The sequence below is a fragment of the Balearica regulorum genome, chromosome 3 (genome assembly GCF_011004875.1).
Source record: "Balearica regulorum gibbericeps isolate bBalReg1 chromosome 3, bBalReg1.pri, whole genome shotgun sequence".
Lineage (NCBI taxonomy): Eukaryota > Metazoa > Chordata > Aves > Gruiformes > Gruidae > Balearica > Balearica regulorum.
Window position 1 is genome coordinate 77,482,670 of NC_046186.1, and position 17,951 is coordinate 77,500,620.

Here is a 17,951-nt window from a genome sequence, read left to right on the forward strand (position 1 = left end):
ACAGTGGAGCCCAAATAGGTGAGGACAAACCTGTGCAACTTGAAAATCACTGAGTAGCTTGCTGTAGCACAAGGGAATTGAGAAGTGGTCCTAATTCTGTTCCTTTAAATCATTATTCTACAATGACAGAATTGTAGAATATTCTCTATAATACGTAGAATTTTCTCTGTAGAAAAGGAAAAGACTACCAAACGTAGCCTACCATGAATTGAATAGGCCCCTGCTGAGCAACACCGAGAATGTATCAAAATGCTTTGGCATCCTTTACACACTGAAAATTTTAAAAGGAGAAGCAAAAAGGAAAAGGCAAAGCAATCCAGAAAATTAAAAAAAATAATTTCTTCCATTGTTGATATATATTACCTCCATGCTTTCAAAATATCTCATTAGGTTTACGCATAGAGACTATGTATTGAGAACTAATGAAAATTATGTATTGTAGTGTAAATTCACATCCTATTATACAACCCTTAACGCTATTTAAAAGACAACAGTTTATAAAACTCTTAATGAGTCTTCTCTATCAACCCAGGTGTAGCGTGTTGAAGTTGCAAAAGAAGACTGATCTTGTGATTTAATTGAAAAAAAAAGGTATCTCAGTTTCACAGCAAAGTGGTAACTGTCCAAGGACAGTCAAGAACATGGAAAGATAAAGGTCAAACTTATTAGTAAGTGAAGTCTAAACCTTCCACATGCCAAGTCTTAATAACACTTGGATTACAATGTTCCCAGCAGACAGAAAGACATTGTCCCACGGCCTTGAACATATATACAGCTCAGGTCTCTTTGGGTCTACTGAAAAGGAAATATGTAATACACTAGTCTTACATTGTCAGGGACATGAAGAGGTGGAGCACTGCATACTATGCCCTTTATAAAATGTTAAAGAACATGTCCCAGTGACATTGCATGCTAACAATTTCCTCACTGAATAGGAAACCATCTTTCCATGCAAGAAAAGGTACAGACCATTTCTAAGAGGAAACCAGTTATTTTCTTGCTAGCACATGCCTTTATCTACATGAGGTTGATAAAGTTGTTATTAAATGATATCCCTATCATAGGGATACACAGAGTTTCTTTTTTGTTAAAACTAAACAATTCTAGAAATTGATAATGCTGTATGAGAGGTATTTTCTTATACAAATACATTTTAAATACTTGCAGTATTTATTGTAATTTTTATCTTCAAATTTTAAAATAATTACGAAGTTCTTTAAAACATTCTTAGTATTACCAAAAGTAAACTGCCAGCCTATAAATTTGGGTAGATTAATCCAGAGTTCTCTAGTAAACTAGCTCAGTACAGATGTTAGCAAAATAAAAGCACTCTGGAAAGGAACATAATGGTGCAAGACACTGCAGCAAGTATGTAGCTTTGGCAAGGGAATGCTGAGAGTGGCCTTTAGGAAACACACTCTGAACCTAAGCTGAAATTAAAAAAAAAAACAAAAAACAAAAAACCACCACCAACAACAAAACCCCAACAAAAACAACAAACACATCATCCCTGAGGAAAAAAGCTAGGGAAAACATCTGGATACAACCAGCTTGCTCTCCTTGCAAGGGGTAGACTCCTCCCTGCGATGTATCACTCCCCATTCCAGCCGGGTCTACTTGGCTGCCTGCATTCCTGAGTAATGGCATAGGAATCTTGGACATCCTCTAACTTCATCAGTTTGAGACTTGTTCATCAAGACCCACAGAAGTGTTTGTAACAGCAAAAATCCGAGACATCTCATTTTTCCGCAGTATCATCAGTCCTTTGTGATGCACTTAGAAATTCTTCAACCAAATAGTTTGATAAAACACTCCTAAGCACCCCAGACCACGATTGATCAAAAATACAACTTTGGTTTGTCTATTAATGTATTGGCTACCTCTGCTATTTAAAGATGATGATAACAGCGATGAGAAAAAAGGGATTAAGGAAGAGCAGATGACCTAAGATACCAAATTGACTTTGCAAGTCTAAACCAAAGCTTTCACATTCTTACTGTGTTTGCATTTTAATCTTGCATTTATTGTGACAAGAAATTAAAAGAAAACATACTACATGCAGTTACAGTCTTTGAAAATGAAAACAGAGCCTCCAGAAAATGCAAGGAAAGAACAATTGTGTGGCAGCTCTGATTCTTCAAGGATATATCCCTGAAGCGCATATACTTATGCATGTGTGTTTGTGTCTACATACATACATGTCAAAAAAGGAGGAGGGAAGCTGAAGCAAGCAAACTAACTTTTCATAAAGTCCTTTCAAACCTTCCAAAATTGGCCATGAAAAGAGATGACAAGACTATTTGTCATTTGTCAAAAGAGGGCCATGTTTAACTCTGACAGAAGAGAGGAAAAAAAAGGCAAAAACCCATGCAAAAGACCACAAAAGTTCTGTAAGGATGTTACATTTTCTTCTTCACCACCAACAAAAAGAGAGTTTAACAGGTATGCACCACTGCCATCCACATCATTCATTCTTGTCCCTGTACTGAAGTTTGCCCACCCTCTGAGGTGTGCCTTTGCACCTGCTTGTGAGCTACAGGTAGATTGGAAGAGTCATGTTAGAAAAGTTCATCAAAATAAATTGATGAAATTCTATTGCAAATCACACTTACTTTGATACATCAAGCAAGAAGTCATTCAGTTCAGTCTGCTTGGCAAGGCCCCGGCACACCTGGAAGCACAGACCTTGTTATCATTTGGTCCAGAAGATCACTGAAGTCAGAGTCTACCCATTTAATTAGTATGAAAAAAATACCACTCCTAGTATATACATATGTTACAGCACTGTATAAAATTAAAAGCTGGATTTGTGTGCTGGGCTTCAAGCTTAGCTGACTTAAAACTGTCAAATACAAGCAACATCTTTCTTAAGACTCTTTGAAAGACATTGATTGTCACGCTTGTTCATGCCGCCTCAAAGGCTGCCACTCAATGTGGTTATGGAATCAAAGACATGTCCTTATCCACACCACCAGCTCTGCTGAGAATGTCAAATATTTTGTTTGTTTTCTTCCTTACCATACTTTTACCACTTTTTTCCAGGTTGCCAAGTAGCATGTAGACACAACTGAAGACTCACATCAGGCAAGTTTAAGTACGCTAAGTACCAGATGATATATGCTCAACTTTTCCAGAAATCGGCATGAATATGAATGCATATTACATTTTAGAAGCAAAGTGTTAGATGAAGTAAAGCTTTGAACTGTATTTTTACTTCACTTAATTGCATACTCTGTATCTAAAGTACAATTGTATACCTGTATATTACTAGAGCAAGCACTAAGATCAAAAAAAAGAAAACAAGCCTCTACTGTTTGTACCTTTTACACAATAAAATATCACTCAGAACTAGTAGTATCTTTCATCTGTGCAATGCAGATATTAATAAATATGTAAAATGTGACAAATTACATCCACAAGCCTTACTCTTGCATATAACTATGCAAGGCAATTAGGTACAACTTCTTGATAGACACTACTTCCTAAAGCCCAGCTGTGAGTCTGGCAGGTATGGCCCAACACCAGATCAAAACATTCGCATTCTTCTCATGCAAAAACTTGGGAAGGGCAAGACTTCTGCTTAGCAGAAGGGAGAGAAATGAAAATGACCAATGGACAGGCTTAAACTAAACTTTCCATGGTTTGTTTTCTTAGGTGTGAAAGACTTCTTGGTTAAAGAGGGACTCATTGTTGCAAAGTGAAGCTATAACTAACTGCATGCAATTGCAATTCTATTAGTGTACAACAGTCTACACCAGCTAATTCTGCCTAAACGTGCCAGGGTGAATGACCATCCTAAAAAAAGTCAATGACTTCCAGCACCAAGGTGGCAAATATTAGAGCCTAGAAAAGCAGTAAGCTTTACAAGAGTCTTCTGCCAAGCGTATGAAAGACACCTTGAAAAAAAAAGAATGTCACAAACTTCCTCCTGTGAGTTGAGAGAAGAATCTATTTTAGCATCTTCTGTGAGTTGACAGAACATGTTTAGTTTCAGTATTACCGTCTTCTCTTAGCTGAAGTAATAAAACCTATTAGCAAAGCTGCTGGTGTTGCTGGAGCAACTTGCACTGTGTGGAGCTTCATTAAGCACCTGACTAGGGACAGCATGAAGCATCCTTAGTGGGAGTAGTTAGAGGACCATGAAGCAGCTAGCAAAGTAGGCTGAGCCAGAAACACCTAATAATCTCAAACTGAATACCAAAGCAGGAGGAAAGCAAGCAGTTTTCCTAGCAGTTGCCTTCTTACAAGAAAAAAAATTGCAAAGTTGTTATAATTCCACTTTAACAAAGTAGACAAATAATTGTTAAAGCTTCTTTTTCCTTTAGTAAAAATACTGTTTGTTATTTGATCCACAGTTGCAAGTGAGAAAAACTAGCTCAATAAACACCAAAAAATGTTAGCATCTTTTTCCCATGTTCAGGGAAGGGGCTTGAATCAATGTTTTAGTAGTGACCTCCACTTAAATTTGATTATAAACCATGTTCCTACTAATCAAGTTCTTGCAGAAGGGTTGCACAATGAAAAAATGAAAAACCACCCACACTTACTTGTACTTGATGTATTGCTACTGAAGCCCATGCAAGATTTGCTGTTGCAACCTGAAACAGAAGAAGCGAACTCTGAACAAACCTGGAAAACTGCACATCAGTTACGTGCTCGTTTCTCTAGCTGCTAAGTAAATTGACTGAGCTGTTTTAGACAGGCAGGCAGTAACAATTTGTGGGAAGACAGTTATTTTGTGAAAGTCTCGTTATACTTGTGTTTCAATTTTAGTAAGGTACATTCAGTCAGAAGAGAACAATCCTCATTTTTCGTATTAAAAAATGCTTACCAATGCTCTTCAGAAGCAATATTGGGACCCCATCAGCTCAGAAATAGAACATCTCAACAAATATCCCATAAGCCAAGGGCTTTAACAATTACAGTATTATGTACATTGTTGAAAGGCATCTGCCATAGAAATAAAATATCCCATAACATCTTTCTGGGGCTGTATCTCTTCAGCCACAGCTATTTCCAGCTGTAAACAGGCACTGTTTCTTTCACTACCATTTTGGTGGCAGAAGAACCAGACCCGATCCCTCAGCTCAAGAGTAGCGTTTTAAGTATGACAGTTTCCAGGCAACATTTCAAACAAATGTCATGTAAACTGCAGTTAACTAAGATGTGCTACCATGCATAACCTCCTGTCCTTGAAACACAGGAGCTTTATGGGAACACAGAGGACAGAAGTACAAGAGGTCTGCTGCTACATACCCTCCTAAGGTATTTTTTTTTTATTTTATTTTTTTTAAACAGAACATATTGTACACATTTTATGAAAACTGCTAATGGTATCCAAAGGCTTTCTGAAACCTGCAAATGAAAAGAATGTTTTAGAACACTCAAAGTGACCTTAAAATATTTTTAATTTACTAATAAAATACTTTTATTTAGCAGCCAGTCTTTTCCAAGTAGAACGTTCATGAATTTCAGTTACAGAAGGTATTTCATGTAACATAAAAGATTCATATTTGCACAGAATGATGCGTGTCTGAGACCTATCTGAATTGTAGATTGATTAATGTAATAGGATAATTTTAAAAAATAAATACATTGTGTGTAAGTAGCAGAATTAATGAACCCTGATTTTGTATGAATGCCTGTTCATTGTTCTCTGAGCAGGGACACTGGCACCACCATACCAGTCCAGTCCCCTACCATGACCTCTGCTTAATGGTGAAAAAATACCACGTGCGACACTGAGGCTGAAGTGACATTGACTGCCCAACTGATCATACATGTATGATCATCACATGTATGCTAGGCTACTTAGGTTACTGATAAACAGAACATAGAAATGACAAATATGGCTGGTTTTTCCTTCCTTAGGAGGGTTAGTTTTAATATCTCTTGTCTGCACGCTTTCTGTTCAGACAACAGACCTGACTAGAACTCACTCTATTTTGTCCTAACCTCTGTGTTCAGGTTCCCTTCCCTGGGAAAGGGTACAGAGAGAAATGAATGGTACATTCACCTTAATGTGAGAGCCCTCTTAATGTGTAGATGGGACATCACAAGAATCCTCACCCAGGTATGAGAGCTAAGACACACTTCTAACACCTCTAATACAGTGATAGCCTTTGAGATATCTGCTCCATTTTGTAATTTGTTTGTACTTGGCTAACAACTCATAACTTTGCATTGACAAATGGACATGTATGAACAACGCAGCTACAAAGGCCTTCTATAAATATGGTAAACCATGCAGTGTAGAGAACAGACTTGGAAATGGGAAGGTGGTAGATGGTCATGAATGCGAATATCTGGATGGGGAAGCATCAGAAGGAGAAAGAAGAAAAAAAAAAAAAAAAACCAAACCAAACCAATCCAGCAGAAGAGAATGGCAACTAGATTAGCAGGTCATCCAGGTACTAGCACATCTAGACACAGTTTCTAAAGACATCTAGGAGACAAAGGACAGTGAGTAAATCTTGACGACTTACAGAGATGAGACGAGCTAGAGACACAAAAGATGTCAGCTCCTAAAGGCTAGAGAAAAGGCTGACCCAAAACCAGCACATGGTTCCCTAGTAAACACAGGGACTCAACAGCTGGCATCCCTTGTCCTCCATGTCATTGCAAGGCATCCTGGAGACACTACCTGGATACGTGCATCTCTGTGCACAACTCTTGGAAATACCACCTGGACACACACATCTTGGTGCCTGAGAGTGTGCAGATGTAAGAAATAAATAAATATAAATGAAATCTCTTTTCCTTCACTTTTGTTTTAAAATAAAATCACTTTCTCTTCCTGTAAGACCTAGCACTGAGACTTGCTATACTGTTGCTGCAACATCATTTTACGGCAGGACTCGTTCATTTGAGAAGCCACCCCAAAAAGTCAACTAAAAAAAATAAATATATATCTTTCTATACTGCAAAATAAAGCTTTTCTGGAAAATTAAAATTAAGACTCAGGATAACTCATCAGTGTCCTTTTTATATAAAATTATTTGATTTTCTGACATTTGATTTACACTTACATTTCATTCACCTGTTCTGCATTAACTTCTCTAACAACTCTGTATTAAGTTTAATCAATAAAGAAATCTTAAACCTGTTTTTCCACAAAAGAACACAAGGTAAAATTCTTGATGTGTGCCTTGTATATGTAAATTTTACCCCCTGTGACTGAAAATAAAAATCACTACCTATTTTTTTTCAATAAGTAACATTCAATGAGAACAAAAATCAAGTACCAAAAAGGTTAAAAAAAAACACGTGAGAAGAGCGAAAGAAGGAAGAAGGGGGAACAGAAGTGTTGACCATTGTGGGAAAGTGGGGAAAGGCTGGGCGTGAGCTCACCTCTTGGTGACTAAGGTGGAAGGCTTCTTTGCCCCAGTGACGGTAAAGCTCCAGGATACCAATCAGATCACCAATTGCAGTGACAATTGGCAAACACAGAACAGATTGGATACGAGTCCCTGATTCCAGTCCAGTACCTTTGGGAAATCGCTCATCCTAGAAAATGTAAACATAATCTGATAAAATGTAAATATCATAACGTTAACATGAAAGATATACTGATGTTTTCCTCCCTCTCTTGGCTGATCAAATCTGCAGGAAAATGATAAAATTCACTAAAACTCATATCTCTCAGCATAACCTACAGTATTAAGACATCTACTAAAAAAATACAATTAAAAATTCTCAGCATTAATTTACATATACAGATAACCTTATTGATAGCAAGTCAGAATTAGCTGTGGTATTAGACCCAGCTTTGGGTTTGTTTTTATAATACATTTTCTCTAATCTCACAGGCAGTAAAACCAGCACTTCATTGCTAATGCCAGTCCAGTTTACGTAAAAACCCAAACAAACAACACTACCCCATCATCCCCTTTCCCACCTGAAACCTCACCCCAAAGCATTTGTAATCATGAAAAGGACTGCTCAGATTTCAAGGTTACCAAGCAGAGAGCAGTGCTTGCAAGAGAACAAAAATCAAAACCTGAAGCTAAGGCTTTAGGATACACAAAGTTATAATCCTCAACCAACTCCCAAGGGGGAAAATATGTTCCCAAAAAGTTATGCATGACAGTAAGAATGTTTCTCCTTCCCTTGCTTATGCATCCTGAATAAACTGATGCAAAAGTTACAGGAACAAATGTTAAAATAATCCTACCTAGCTGCTGTGAAGAGCCTAAATTCATAACTTTTAATCTACATGGGGAACGTCCAAGGCTTTGTAGCTTCAGTTCCCCATGCAGGAAAACTCACAAAGACCAGAAAAACCACCTGGATGTTACATTTAGTAAGGCAATAACTATCTGATGTGAAGTGTGGGAGACCCACTTCGTTGCATATCAATCCTTCAGTACTTGATTTGTACCAGATGTTCCCTGCAGGCTGTGCTTAGGCAAGACAGACACTCCTTCAAGGCTGATCAAAATCTCTCCTTTCGCAAAGAAAACAGCAAGTAATCTCTACCTTAATTACTAAGATGACAATCAATCTGAACATCTAGGAACAAATGACAGACAAAAGAGAGTGGGAAGCACTTTGCAACACAAGCCTCCTGCTTTCACTTTTTAATTGTCCTCCCCCAAAAAAATAGACCTGGCAAGTGTATCTGCCAGTGCTTCCTTTTCACTGTTGAGATGCTCCTAAAAATCACATGAAGGCAAATAATGTTGCCAAAATGAATCTCCCTATTTGGTGAATAATGCACTGATACTGTACTCCAACAAAAAAGTTCAAAACTCCTCCTCACTACCCTCCCCAATTTTATTATAAACATAAAATCAAAATGTACAATCCTCATATATAAGGATATCATAACATTAATTGGCAATTGCCAGTAACAATTTAAGCCCTATATGTGACTGAAAACAACCTAACAGCATATAAAATCTTCATAGTCCAGGTCGTATAGAAAGCACTGACTGTTACTACAGAGAAAGCAGCTTCCATCTTTTGGTTTTGTGGTTCTGTTAAAGTGTACTGAGATTAGGTGTTTGGTATTTTGTTTATAGCCCCATTTTTTAACAAATATTTTTTGAAATAGAGACAGCAATGTCCAATTTTGGCCACAGTATCCAAAGATTTTTATTCTGGGCAGAACTCAAAAGGATAGAAAACACAGAAGAGACAACTTCCTTGGTGTTCTCATAAACAGCTAATCATAAAGTTTTCTCCTAAAGTACAGTTTAAGTATCGATTTCATACCATTGCATAGATGTGACTTGAGGATGAATTTTTTTCAAAAAATTAAAAAGGACAGACATACAGAGTGCCAAGAACTATCAGAATATCACCTTAGGATTTTCTGAATCCTTTTACGAACTGAATTTTGATATCAGTTACATTGGCGTACCTTTCATTTAGGTCTACTAAGTATTCCAGCTTTACATTAGTGTAAGAGGAGACCAAAATCCTGTCTAATAATCAGAATTCTGATTGACATTCTTGTCAGTGTGAGCCTTGCATTATAATTAAATCAAACTTTGATTGACTATATGTTAGTCTTCTTGTCTGGGATTAGCACACTAAGTATTTCAAGACCAGGAAGACAGGAGTTTTAACCAATAGGGTTTTTTTTTCTCTCCAAACGATTATGGAGAGAAACTTCCAAACTACTTCCAAACTATTTCCCTTATCTGACAACTAAAAAAGTGTTAAAAGAAAAAAAAAAAAAAACCCACAACAAAACCAGACTTAAAAATAAATGAGATATTCTGAAATTATTCAAGCTAATCCAAACTCAGATTTATTTTCTTGGTAGCAAGACAGATATAAATTCTATCATTATACATTCAGCTCAATAAACATTTCAGCATCAAAATATTCATTCTAAGAACATGCTGTAATCATCTCATTAAAAAGAGAAAGCTTTTTACCCCCAGAATATCTTCTACTAATAACGTTTTTCTGGATCTGGCTACATAAGCAGATACTGTAGTGCCATGTGCAATGGGTCCTGCAGGAATGAGCCGTGGTTGTCCTTCTTTAGCTCCCGGGGGTGTAAATACACACAGACTCTAGTTAGAAGGAAAAAAAAGGGGAAAAAAGGAATGCAATTAGAAAGCATGGTTACTTTTACAGACTTACGATGCTACATATGTAGTGTAAAGGATTGAATAAAGTAGATAATGTAGAGAAACACGGCTTTTGACAATAAAAAGTAGTTGGATAAACTCCGCTTAACTGTTTGGAAATTTTAGAAAATCCCACTCTAAAGTTACCATTCAGATAGTGGATAACTCTTCTGCCAAAGTCAGTTACTGCTTATATCAGGGTTGGATTGTGTTTACCTTGAACACACAGTACACCACATAAAGACTTCTAAGGTAATATTTTCCTCTGTGAGAGAAAGATTTTTTTTTCCAGGATGCACCCATTTATTTCAATAGAAAATACTCAAAAAGTAGAGATAATATTTAAATTTCTTGTTTATCTCATCCCAAGGAAAGGTAATTTCAAAATTATCCTAACACTATATTTCCTGAAATCAAAATGACTGTATTTGTCCCCCGTACTAGAAGAAATACCTCTCTTACTTGCTGCCTTCCTAAAACTGTCTCATTTATTGAAAAGTCAGGTATGACAACACTGACATCATGAAACTCATCTACAAACATCTGATAATTGTTCTGAAATGAAAATATTAAACCAGTTAACACCACCAGAATGAATGGGATTCCAAATATTATTTAACAAAGAGAAAATTAAACACATATATAAAGGTCAAACCTGCAAACCCTTCTGTATGCCAATCACTCTTCAAATCTAAAATTTCATTCATTTTTGGATGAAAAATAAACTTTATGGAACAGTAGAGTGCTGGAAAACAATGTCCCTATCACAGTCTCTAAAATTTTCCTTTATTTTTCACCTCAGACAACCTGCAAAGATGCAGTTTGTTACTAAAAATCGATTTTAAAGTCACAAAACAACCAAAAAAACCTGTCTCCAATGCTATCAGCAGGAACAGTTCATTTTACAAGCAAAAAGTTTCACCTTCTGTTTTATTTTTCTGCCTTTATCTCATTACATACATCAATCTCATTACATTCATGTGTCTCCTAATGCTACAGAATCCCGGAGACTCGCAAAATTTTAAAACATTTATCTCTGTCACACCCTATTCAGAATAGCAGAGCTATTATCTTTTAAACACAAAGGGATTTTAGGCACATGAAGAATAAATGACATGGCAAAAGTTACACAAAGTCTTAGAACAGCAGGAATCAAATCTCTATTTCCAAGACTTCAGCTTAATTTCCTAATCTCTTGAGCCATTCCTCCTTATACATTCTTAATATTAACACAACTAAAGCACCACACTTCAGAGACCCATCTTCTATTGGAAAATTGTGTTTTCTAATTTACTGTAGTCAACAATCCAATTTATTTCACTGATAAATTTGTAAGACGAGGATTATATATAGAGAGCTCCTGTACTAAGTAACTCTACTGCTAAATAGCTATATGATTTTAAATTATGAATTTAAAGCATATGAACTAAGATGAAATATTTTAAGCAAAAATCTCTGCTAGGAAAATAGAATTTATATTTTATTCTTTTTTTTTTTTTACTTTACATGTATAATACCACAGATAGATGATAGTGCCACCACACAATGTATTACTAACATTCCAGGTAAGAACAGCCACCTATTGTGGCAGTCCTTCATATTGGTTACTTTTACTATCAGACTTTACTTTCATTAGGGCTGCTGTGAAGGTGAATTGCCAAAAATTCTACAGCATCAATGGTTATGATAATTAATATATAAAAGTGCATCTAATCTGTCTCCCACATTTATCATTCACAAAGGTTTGTGTAACAGTAGACAAAAGCAGGTGCACAGGTACTCCAGATTCTAGTAGCTCAGAATGCAGCCTTGTCTTGAAAGGCTGAACAAAGAACTTTTAGTTTGTTCAATTATGATTTCAGCTTGGGCTTAGCAGTAAGCAGAGAGCTTTGCACTGGGATCGTTATTATTTAATATTATGCCATTATATGCATACTTTATTCCCTGCAGGGGAATAAAAAAAAAACCCAAACCCAAACCCCAACCAAAGCCAAAAAACATCCACCACCCAGAAAATCTAGATAAATCTACGGGTCTGATTCATTAAAGTGAAATCTAGGCACTATGAAATCAATGGCATTTCTCTTATTTTGCTCTCCTAGGCCTGTGAGGTCAGTATCACTATAGTTAGTACCTGAGTACCTCACAACCTCTAACTAAGCTTTATTACAACTCTCCTGTAAGTTGGGTACTGATGCTATCCTCATTTTATAAATGGAAACTACGATTAAAAAAAAAAAAAAGTATTAATATGGTTATTTTAGCTGAGGCTCCAATTACCATTTGAATACGAACTTCACAGCTCACCACATTGCCTACAGAATGCTTTGCACTATGGCTTAGAGCTAGAGCGAGCCAAATGGATCACAAGACAAAGAAAACTCAGGTGCGAAAGAAAGGAGACAGACTTCAGAGAGAGATAGTTACCGATCTGGGCTCTGTGAGACTGGGTAAATTACTAAACAGTAGTTGTTTTCTAGCACAGAACAATAAAGGCACAATTTGCAGTGAAAATTCAGCCTCTACTGTCAGCTGTAGAAAATGAAGGGATGATATGAGATGCGTCCTCTCATAATCATCATTTCTTTATTCTGCAAACATGCAAGGCACATTATAAAACATAATAAACAATTCCAAAAAGAATACACTGAAATCTTCGGAAACTAAGGAGATGCAATTAATGCACCATATGTAGGTACTCCTGCAGCGATGAAGGTACCTTAGCTGTAATGGATTAACAGCATTTTGGAAGGAGAAAGTTGGACTTCATGCTGAGGGGAAAACAAATGGTCAAAGAGAAGTATGGAATTCATAGCCAAAATAAGAGTGAGGTCTATCCAAGAAGAATCAGTAGTCCAATGGTTAGGACATTTAGTGAGTTCAAAAGAACTCAAGATTCTGACAAAACCAGTAACTGTATATTTGTCTTGTTCTTCAGCAGAAAGTCAGGTAGTCTCAAAAAGTTCAGCAAGACAAGGAAGAGAGTTTTCCATCCAGTTATTCATTTGCCAATATTTGGATACAGATGAGAATTAAAATACCTTAAAAAGAGAAAATAGAGTTGCTACATAGTAATTCAGCTCTGACAAGTCATTTCAGCATACTTATTTCACACGTCTCATGCAGCTGGAAGGAAAGATTCTTCTTCCATGGAGTAGCTCTACTGAACATGGACAGCATTTACTCCATTTTGATGTCTTGCATTATGGTACAAGTACGTGAAATCTTGAAATTTTCTGTTTATTCTGATCCCAAACCTCAACTTTATTCTTAAAACCCATTTACATTCGCAGCTTCTTTAAAGCGTGGTCTTTAGCAGTGAAAGACACTGAGAAAGTCAGAATGTTAATTTTCCATATGAATTACAAGAATGTGCTACAAAAAAAAAGCCCCCCCAAACCCAAACAACAAAAACCATTAAATCAGTAGATTGAATGTCCCAGAACAAGCCTGTTCAATTTGCCAGGATAAAAAGCTCCATTATTCTTACTTTCTTATAATCTAATAAAGATACATATAATTCTTAAATGAAAACTTAGTTTCACAGTTACTTGCCTTCATAAGTTTCAGTTTCATATTTTTACATGAACTTAAACAGAATGAAAAAGAACATTTCGCATAATGATCCAAGAAAAGCACCCCACGATCTGAAAAAAAAGTACATTATTCTAATAAAACTGAAGAAACCACAGTTCACTATTTATTTAAATCAGTGTTCTGATATAAAATATTTTTTTAAAAAAATCAAAGCAGCTAGAATATAAAAGGCACAGAAATACTGAAGTACATACCTTCACAAATGCTTGACTTGCTACTCTATATGCTTATAGGAAAAAGTACTTTTATAGTAGGAACAGTTAAACTATACTGTGTTCAATATTGAAAAGGTAGTTCATATTGCAGAGTGCTGCAAAATGTAGGAGATGAAACAAATGTTTAAAGTCTGAATTATGCAGTCTAAGTAGCGGAATGAGTCAAATTAAATTAACAGGACACTGGAGACCAAAGCTGATCTCTCCAAAGATTAACACTTTTATTCACACCATTATTCTTACTTTTTCTTAAGACATATTTGGTTCTTTATGCCAAGATCGCAATGTGTGATGCTTGGCAAAGTAACTCTATTATTTAAGTTACGTGTATAAAATGTGCTTTTCCACACTGGTCTCCTGAGTCATGCCCATAAATAAATATAAACGGACAAATCTTTCTCTTCTCAGAAACGGCTTCTCAAAACAAAATGCAAGATAAAGAAGACAAACCCAAAAAGCCACTTTCACCAGAAAACAAAGAACTCACTGCTTCCACACATACATTATTCTTCTCTGGAAAAGGCCTTCACTGGATCTTCAATGGCCAAAAAATTGTGTTGACACCATGAAGCACTGCTAGTGAAAGTTGCTTTCACCAGCACAGTCTGTCCTGTGTCCTAGTGTAAGTACCCGTTTGGCTGGTAAACCCCTCTGTTACTACCACCATGAAGTAGTGCTGTGAATATGCATCCCTATAGTGGAAAAAGTTCATGGACATCATTTTACTTCCAGTGATAAAAAAAGTTTTGCAGAAGCAATCCCATTCTGCTTCCTGTAGGAAACTACAAACCCCACCGCTAAGGGTTCAGTGATCAAAAATCTCTTCAAACCACCCAGTAGGTTCTAAGTTTGCCACTATTCCTCGTGACTCCGTACAGGTAGAAAAAGATGACTGCGCAAGGACAGACCTCCACCTAGACCTCAAACAAGAAAAAGGAAAGGCAAATTTCCTCATTACCATATAATAAGCTGCAATTGGTCCATAAGCTTCTACTATTCCCACACTGACTTTATACAGACACTTAAAGTTTCATGACTGTTGATACATTCCATATATGATCAATTTAAATCCAAACGAGTTGAAACATTTAGTGCCAATTAAGGATGTGGAAATTTGCTGGGGTTTTGTTAACAAAGATTTTGAATCCTTGAAGCCATCAATGGCAAGGTCAGCCAAACAAAATGCAGTAACAAAAAAAGCTGTGCTCTCCTATACTACAGCATGTTACCGAAATAATCTCTGAGGCATCCCACAGACACAGCTTTAAGGGAATCTCTTATTACCACTGTCCAAAACCACCAGGTTTTTCACATCACCTATCCAGCTCACATTTCCTGGTTTTCCTTTTGCTTAAGAAAATACTTATAAAATAAAATGTACCGTAGTAATCAAAGTTTGGGGCTCGCCTACTCTTTTCTAACCATGAGTCACTCCAGCATTCTTTTAATTCAAATCATCCTTCACCAGCTCAAAGGGTAATTAGAAGTGTTCCCGTGCAGACATCAGATATATTGTATACAGGTTCACAAGTAAATGAAGAAATGGATAGATTGGGCCCTTTCAAATCACTTGCATTTCCTTAGTAGGTTTGAATATTTTTCTTCAAAACCAGACTAACAGTTTGCATTTCTAATAATGACACCGAACAGTGACTAATAATCAAAATAAGGAACCAGTGGATTTTCAAGCACAACTTAATATATAGTTAATAAAAAAGGAAATATGAGAATATGAAGTTCCATAATTTCCCAAATACTACACCGATAACTCACAATGTAGTAAAAGGCAAAGGTTGAGGAGACAGCAGGGTGCCCATGCACTGCTTACAGTATCTTTTGCTGCTATAACCACTCGCAGTGAGAATGTAAGTCACTATCAGAAACAGATAAATGTGAATAGCTCTTTACTCACACTGCAACGTCACTGTCTCTCTCCTGGCAAAAGTTAAGTAATAAGAGATATCTGGTGTAGACAGAACATTAGATATCTCTACTGCCGATGATGAAGGCGGCAACCAAGATGGGAGAGTCACTCTGGGTTTGATAAACTACCAGAAGGGCAAACACTAGCTTGGAGAGCAAATCTACTGGAAGCTTCCAGGTTCATCCATTCTGGCACCCGGCAGCCCACCAGGTCCTGCAATTCCCTACTTTGAACTGTTTCCCCTCCTTCCAGACACATACAGAATCTCCTTATCTACATCAAGTCAACTACCCTATTACCGATTTTTTTCCAACAAGTTCCACATAGTGATGGACTTCTTTCTTTAAACGTAGTTCGGCAGGGGAACACTGAAGTCTGACACCAGAAACCTCCTATACCTTGTGGGAATCTCAGAGGGCACGAGGCGCTTCATTTCCTGCCTTCTGTGACACGACAGATTGTTCCAGCTGCACCCAAAAATCTTCAGAATGATTCCTTCCCTCCTAGTTTAATCTCTTAATTCACCTTGATAGTCTCCAACAGTCAGTTGAAATTATGAAGTAATTTATCTTGAACCTCTTTTACTGTGGCTGAAAAAACTCTCATTACTCCTCGTTTGCAACAGCTAAGAGCGTGCGCATGCAGAATTACTGATGTTATTCTTGCCATGCTGTTGTAACTTGGCCCCACGGTTGGTTTTTCTAGTGAAACTCTAATGCTTGACAGATTATAATCCCAGTAAAAGAAAAGATGAGGGGTAGCAGCTCAAGTCTCATAACACAATACCATCGGCACCTCCTGACAGGTATTCTTACAGTGATAAGAAAGTACCTACAGTTTTCAGGTGCTTTCTGATGAAAAGGTCAACTACAGGTGTAATTGACGCTATTTTTCTAGTGGCTGTTGGTGTGAAGGTGCCACATCCCAACCCACAAAGGTTAGAAACCATTCAACTAACTATATAAATTTTGCCAGGGCTGGATTTGAACTGCAAACATGTATTGCTCACCATTTCACAAACTGCTCGGTTGTTTCTTCTTTTTTTATGGTAGTGCTTATAACTAAGCAAACAGCAATCATAAACTCAGTTTTCCAAAATTTCTTTGCAGAAGAGAGGTCTGGATAAGAATCAGGTTTACTGATTAGAACGAGGGTTTAAGTACACACATGACAAGCATTCCATTAACAAACTGTTTTGGTGGTAAGGGTGACTGGATTCTGATCTAGTTTTTTCCACAGCAAATTTTGCTGATAAAACTGGCCCTAAAAATGCTTAATAGAAAATCAGTTAATATTCAACAGACATTAAATAAAAGCCTTAATACTAAAGCATTGCCATATGACTCAATGCTTGGAAAAAGAAAACATTAAAGAGAAAAGGGAATTATGCAAGTTGGTATTAAGTAAGCTTAATTCTTTTGCTGCTCACATTCTTTTCTGTTCAGTAACAGCAATAGATTTTTACTCTTGGTAAAGGACTTAATAACCTACATGTAAGACCACACAGCCTAATGGTAAAATTATTTGCAGATAGGTATAAAAGCTGTGCCTTAAAGCCAGTTTTATTGCAGGAATAAAACTCATTAAAATAAGCAATGATGACTAAGAAAACCTAAACACAACTAATTTGGAAAGTGTCCACAGGCAAAAACCTTGGGTTTGTAAACTAGCTAAGTTGAAGTAGTAGCCCAACACTACCATGCTAAAAATCTTAAAGAGCTATAGGGAAATATATCATAGAATCCTGGGTTTAAACACAAGTGCAGCAATCCTACTACACGAAGCACAGAACAATAAAAGAAGAAAAAAACAGCAGCAGCTCCCTCCATTGTTTATAAAAACTTCATATTTCCTTCTTGGTAACTGACAGACTACTTGACAGGAGATTTGAATTTTTAAACCACATAGTATGTGCAAATGTTGGATACTTGTGAAATGAAGATGATGCACTTAAATGCTGTAAAACAACTAGTAGTTATGGGTTGTTGGTTTTTTCATGTTTTCATCCTTCTGAATGGTATCAATTTCTAAGTTCACTTATTTCCTGGAAACATTCTACTCGATTTACACAACTGAAAAAAACCCACAAGAGTTATACCAGTTCATTGACACAGAAAACTTAGTTAACAT

General features: G+C 36.6%; 1 protein-coding gene across 4 annotated transcripts in view; it reads right to left on the reverse strand.

Annotated features, from left to right (window-relative positions):
• The window catches only part of PDE10A (phosphodiesterase 10A), a 374,774-nt gene that overhangs the window by 36,433 nt on the left and 320,390 nt on the right, over window positions 1–17,951 (reverse strand). For all 4 annotated transcript variants that reach the window (XM_075748559.1, XM_075748558.1, XM_075748557.1 and 1 more), the window contains exons 6-9: window positions 9,888–10,028; window positions 7,351–7,506; window positions 4,548–4,598; window positions 2,613–2,671 (exon numbers count right to left, since the gene is read on the reverse strand). In XM_075748559.1, coding sequence (XP_075604674.1) covers window positions 2,613–2,671; window positions 4,548–4,598; window positions 7,351–7,506; window positions 9,888–10,028 — 407 coding nt within the window. The remainder of the gene's footprint in view (window positions 1–2,612; window positions 2,672–4,547; window positions 4,599–7,350; window positions 7,507–9,887; window positions 10,029–17,951) is intronic.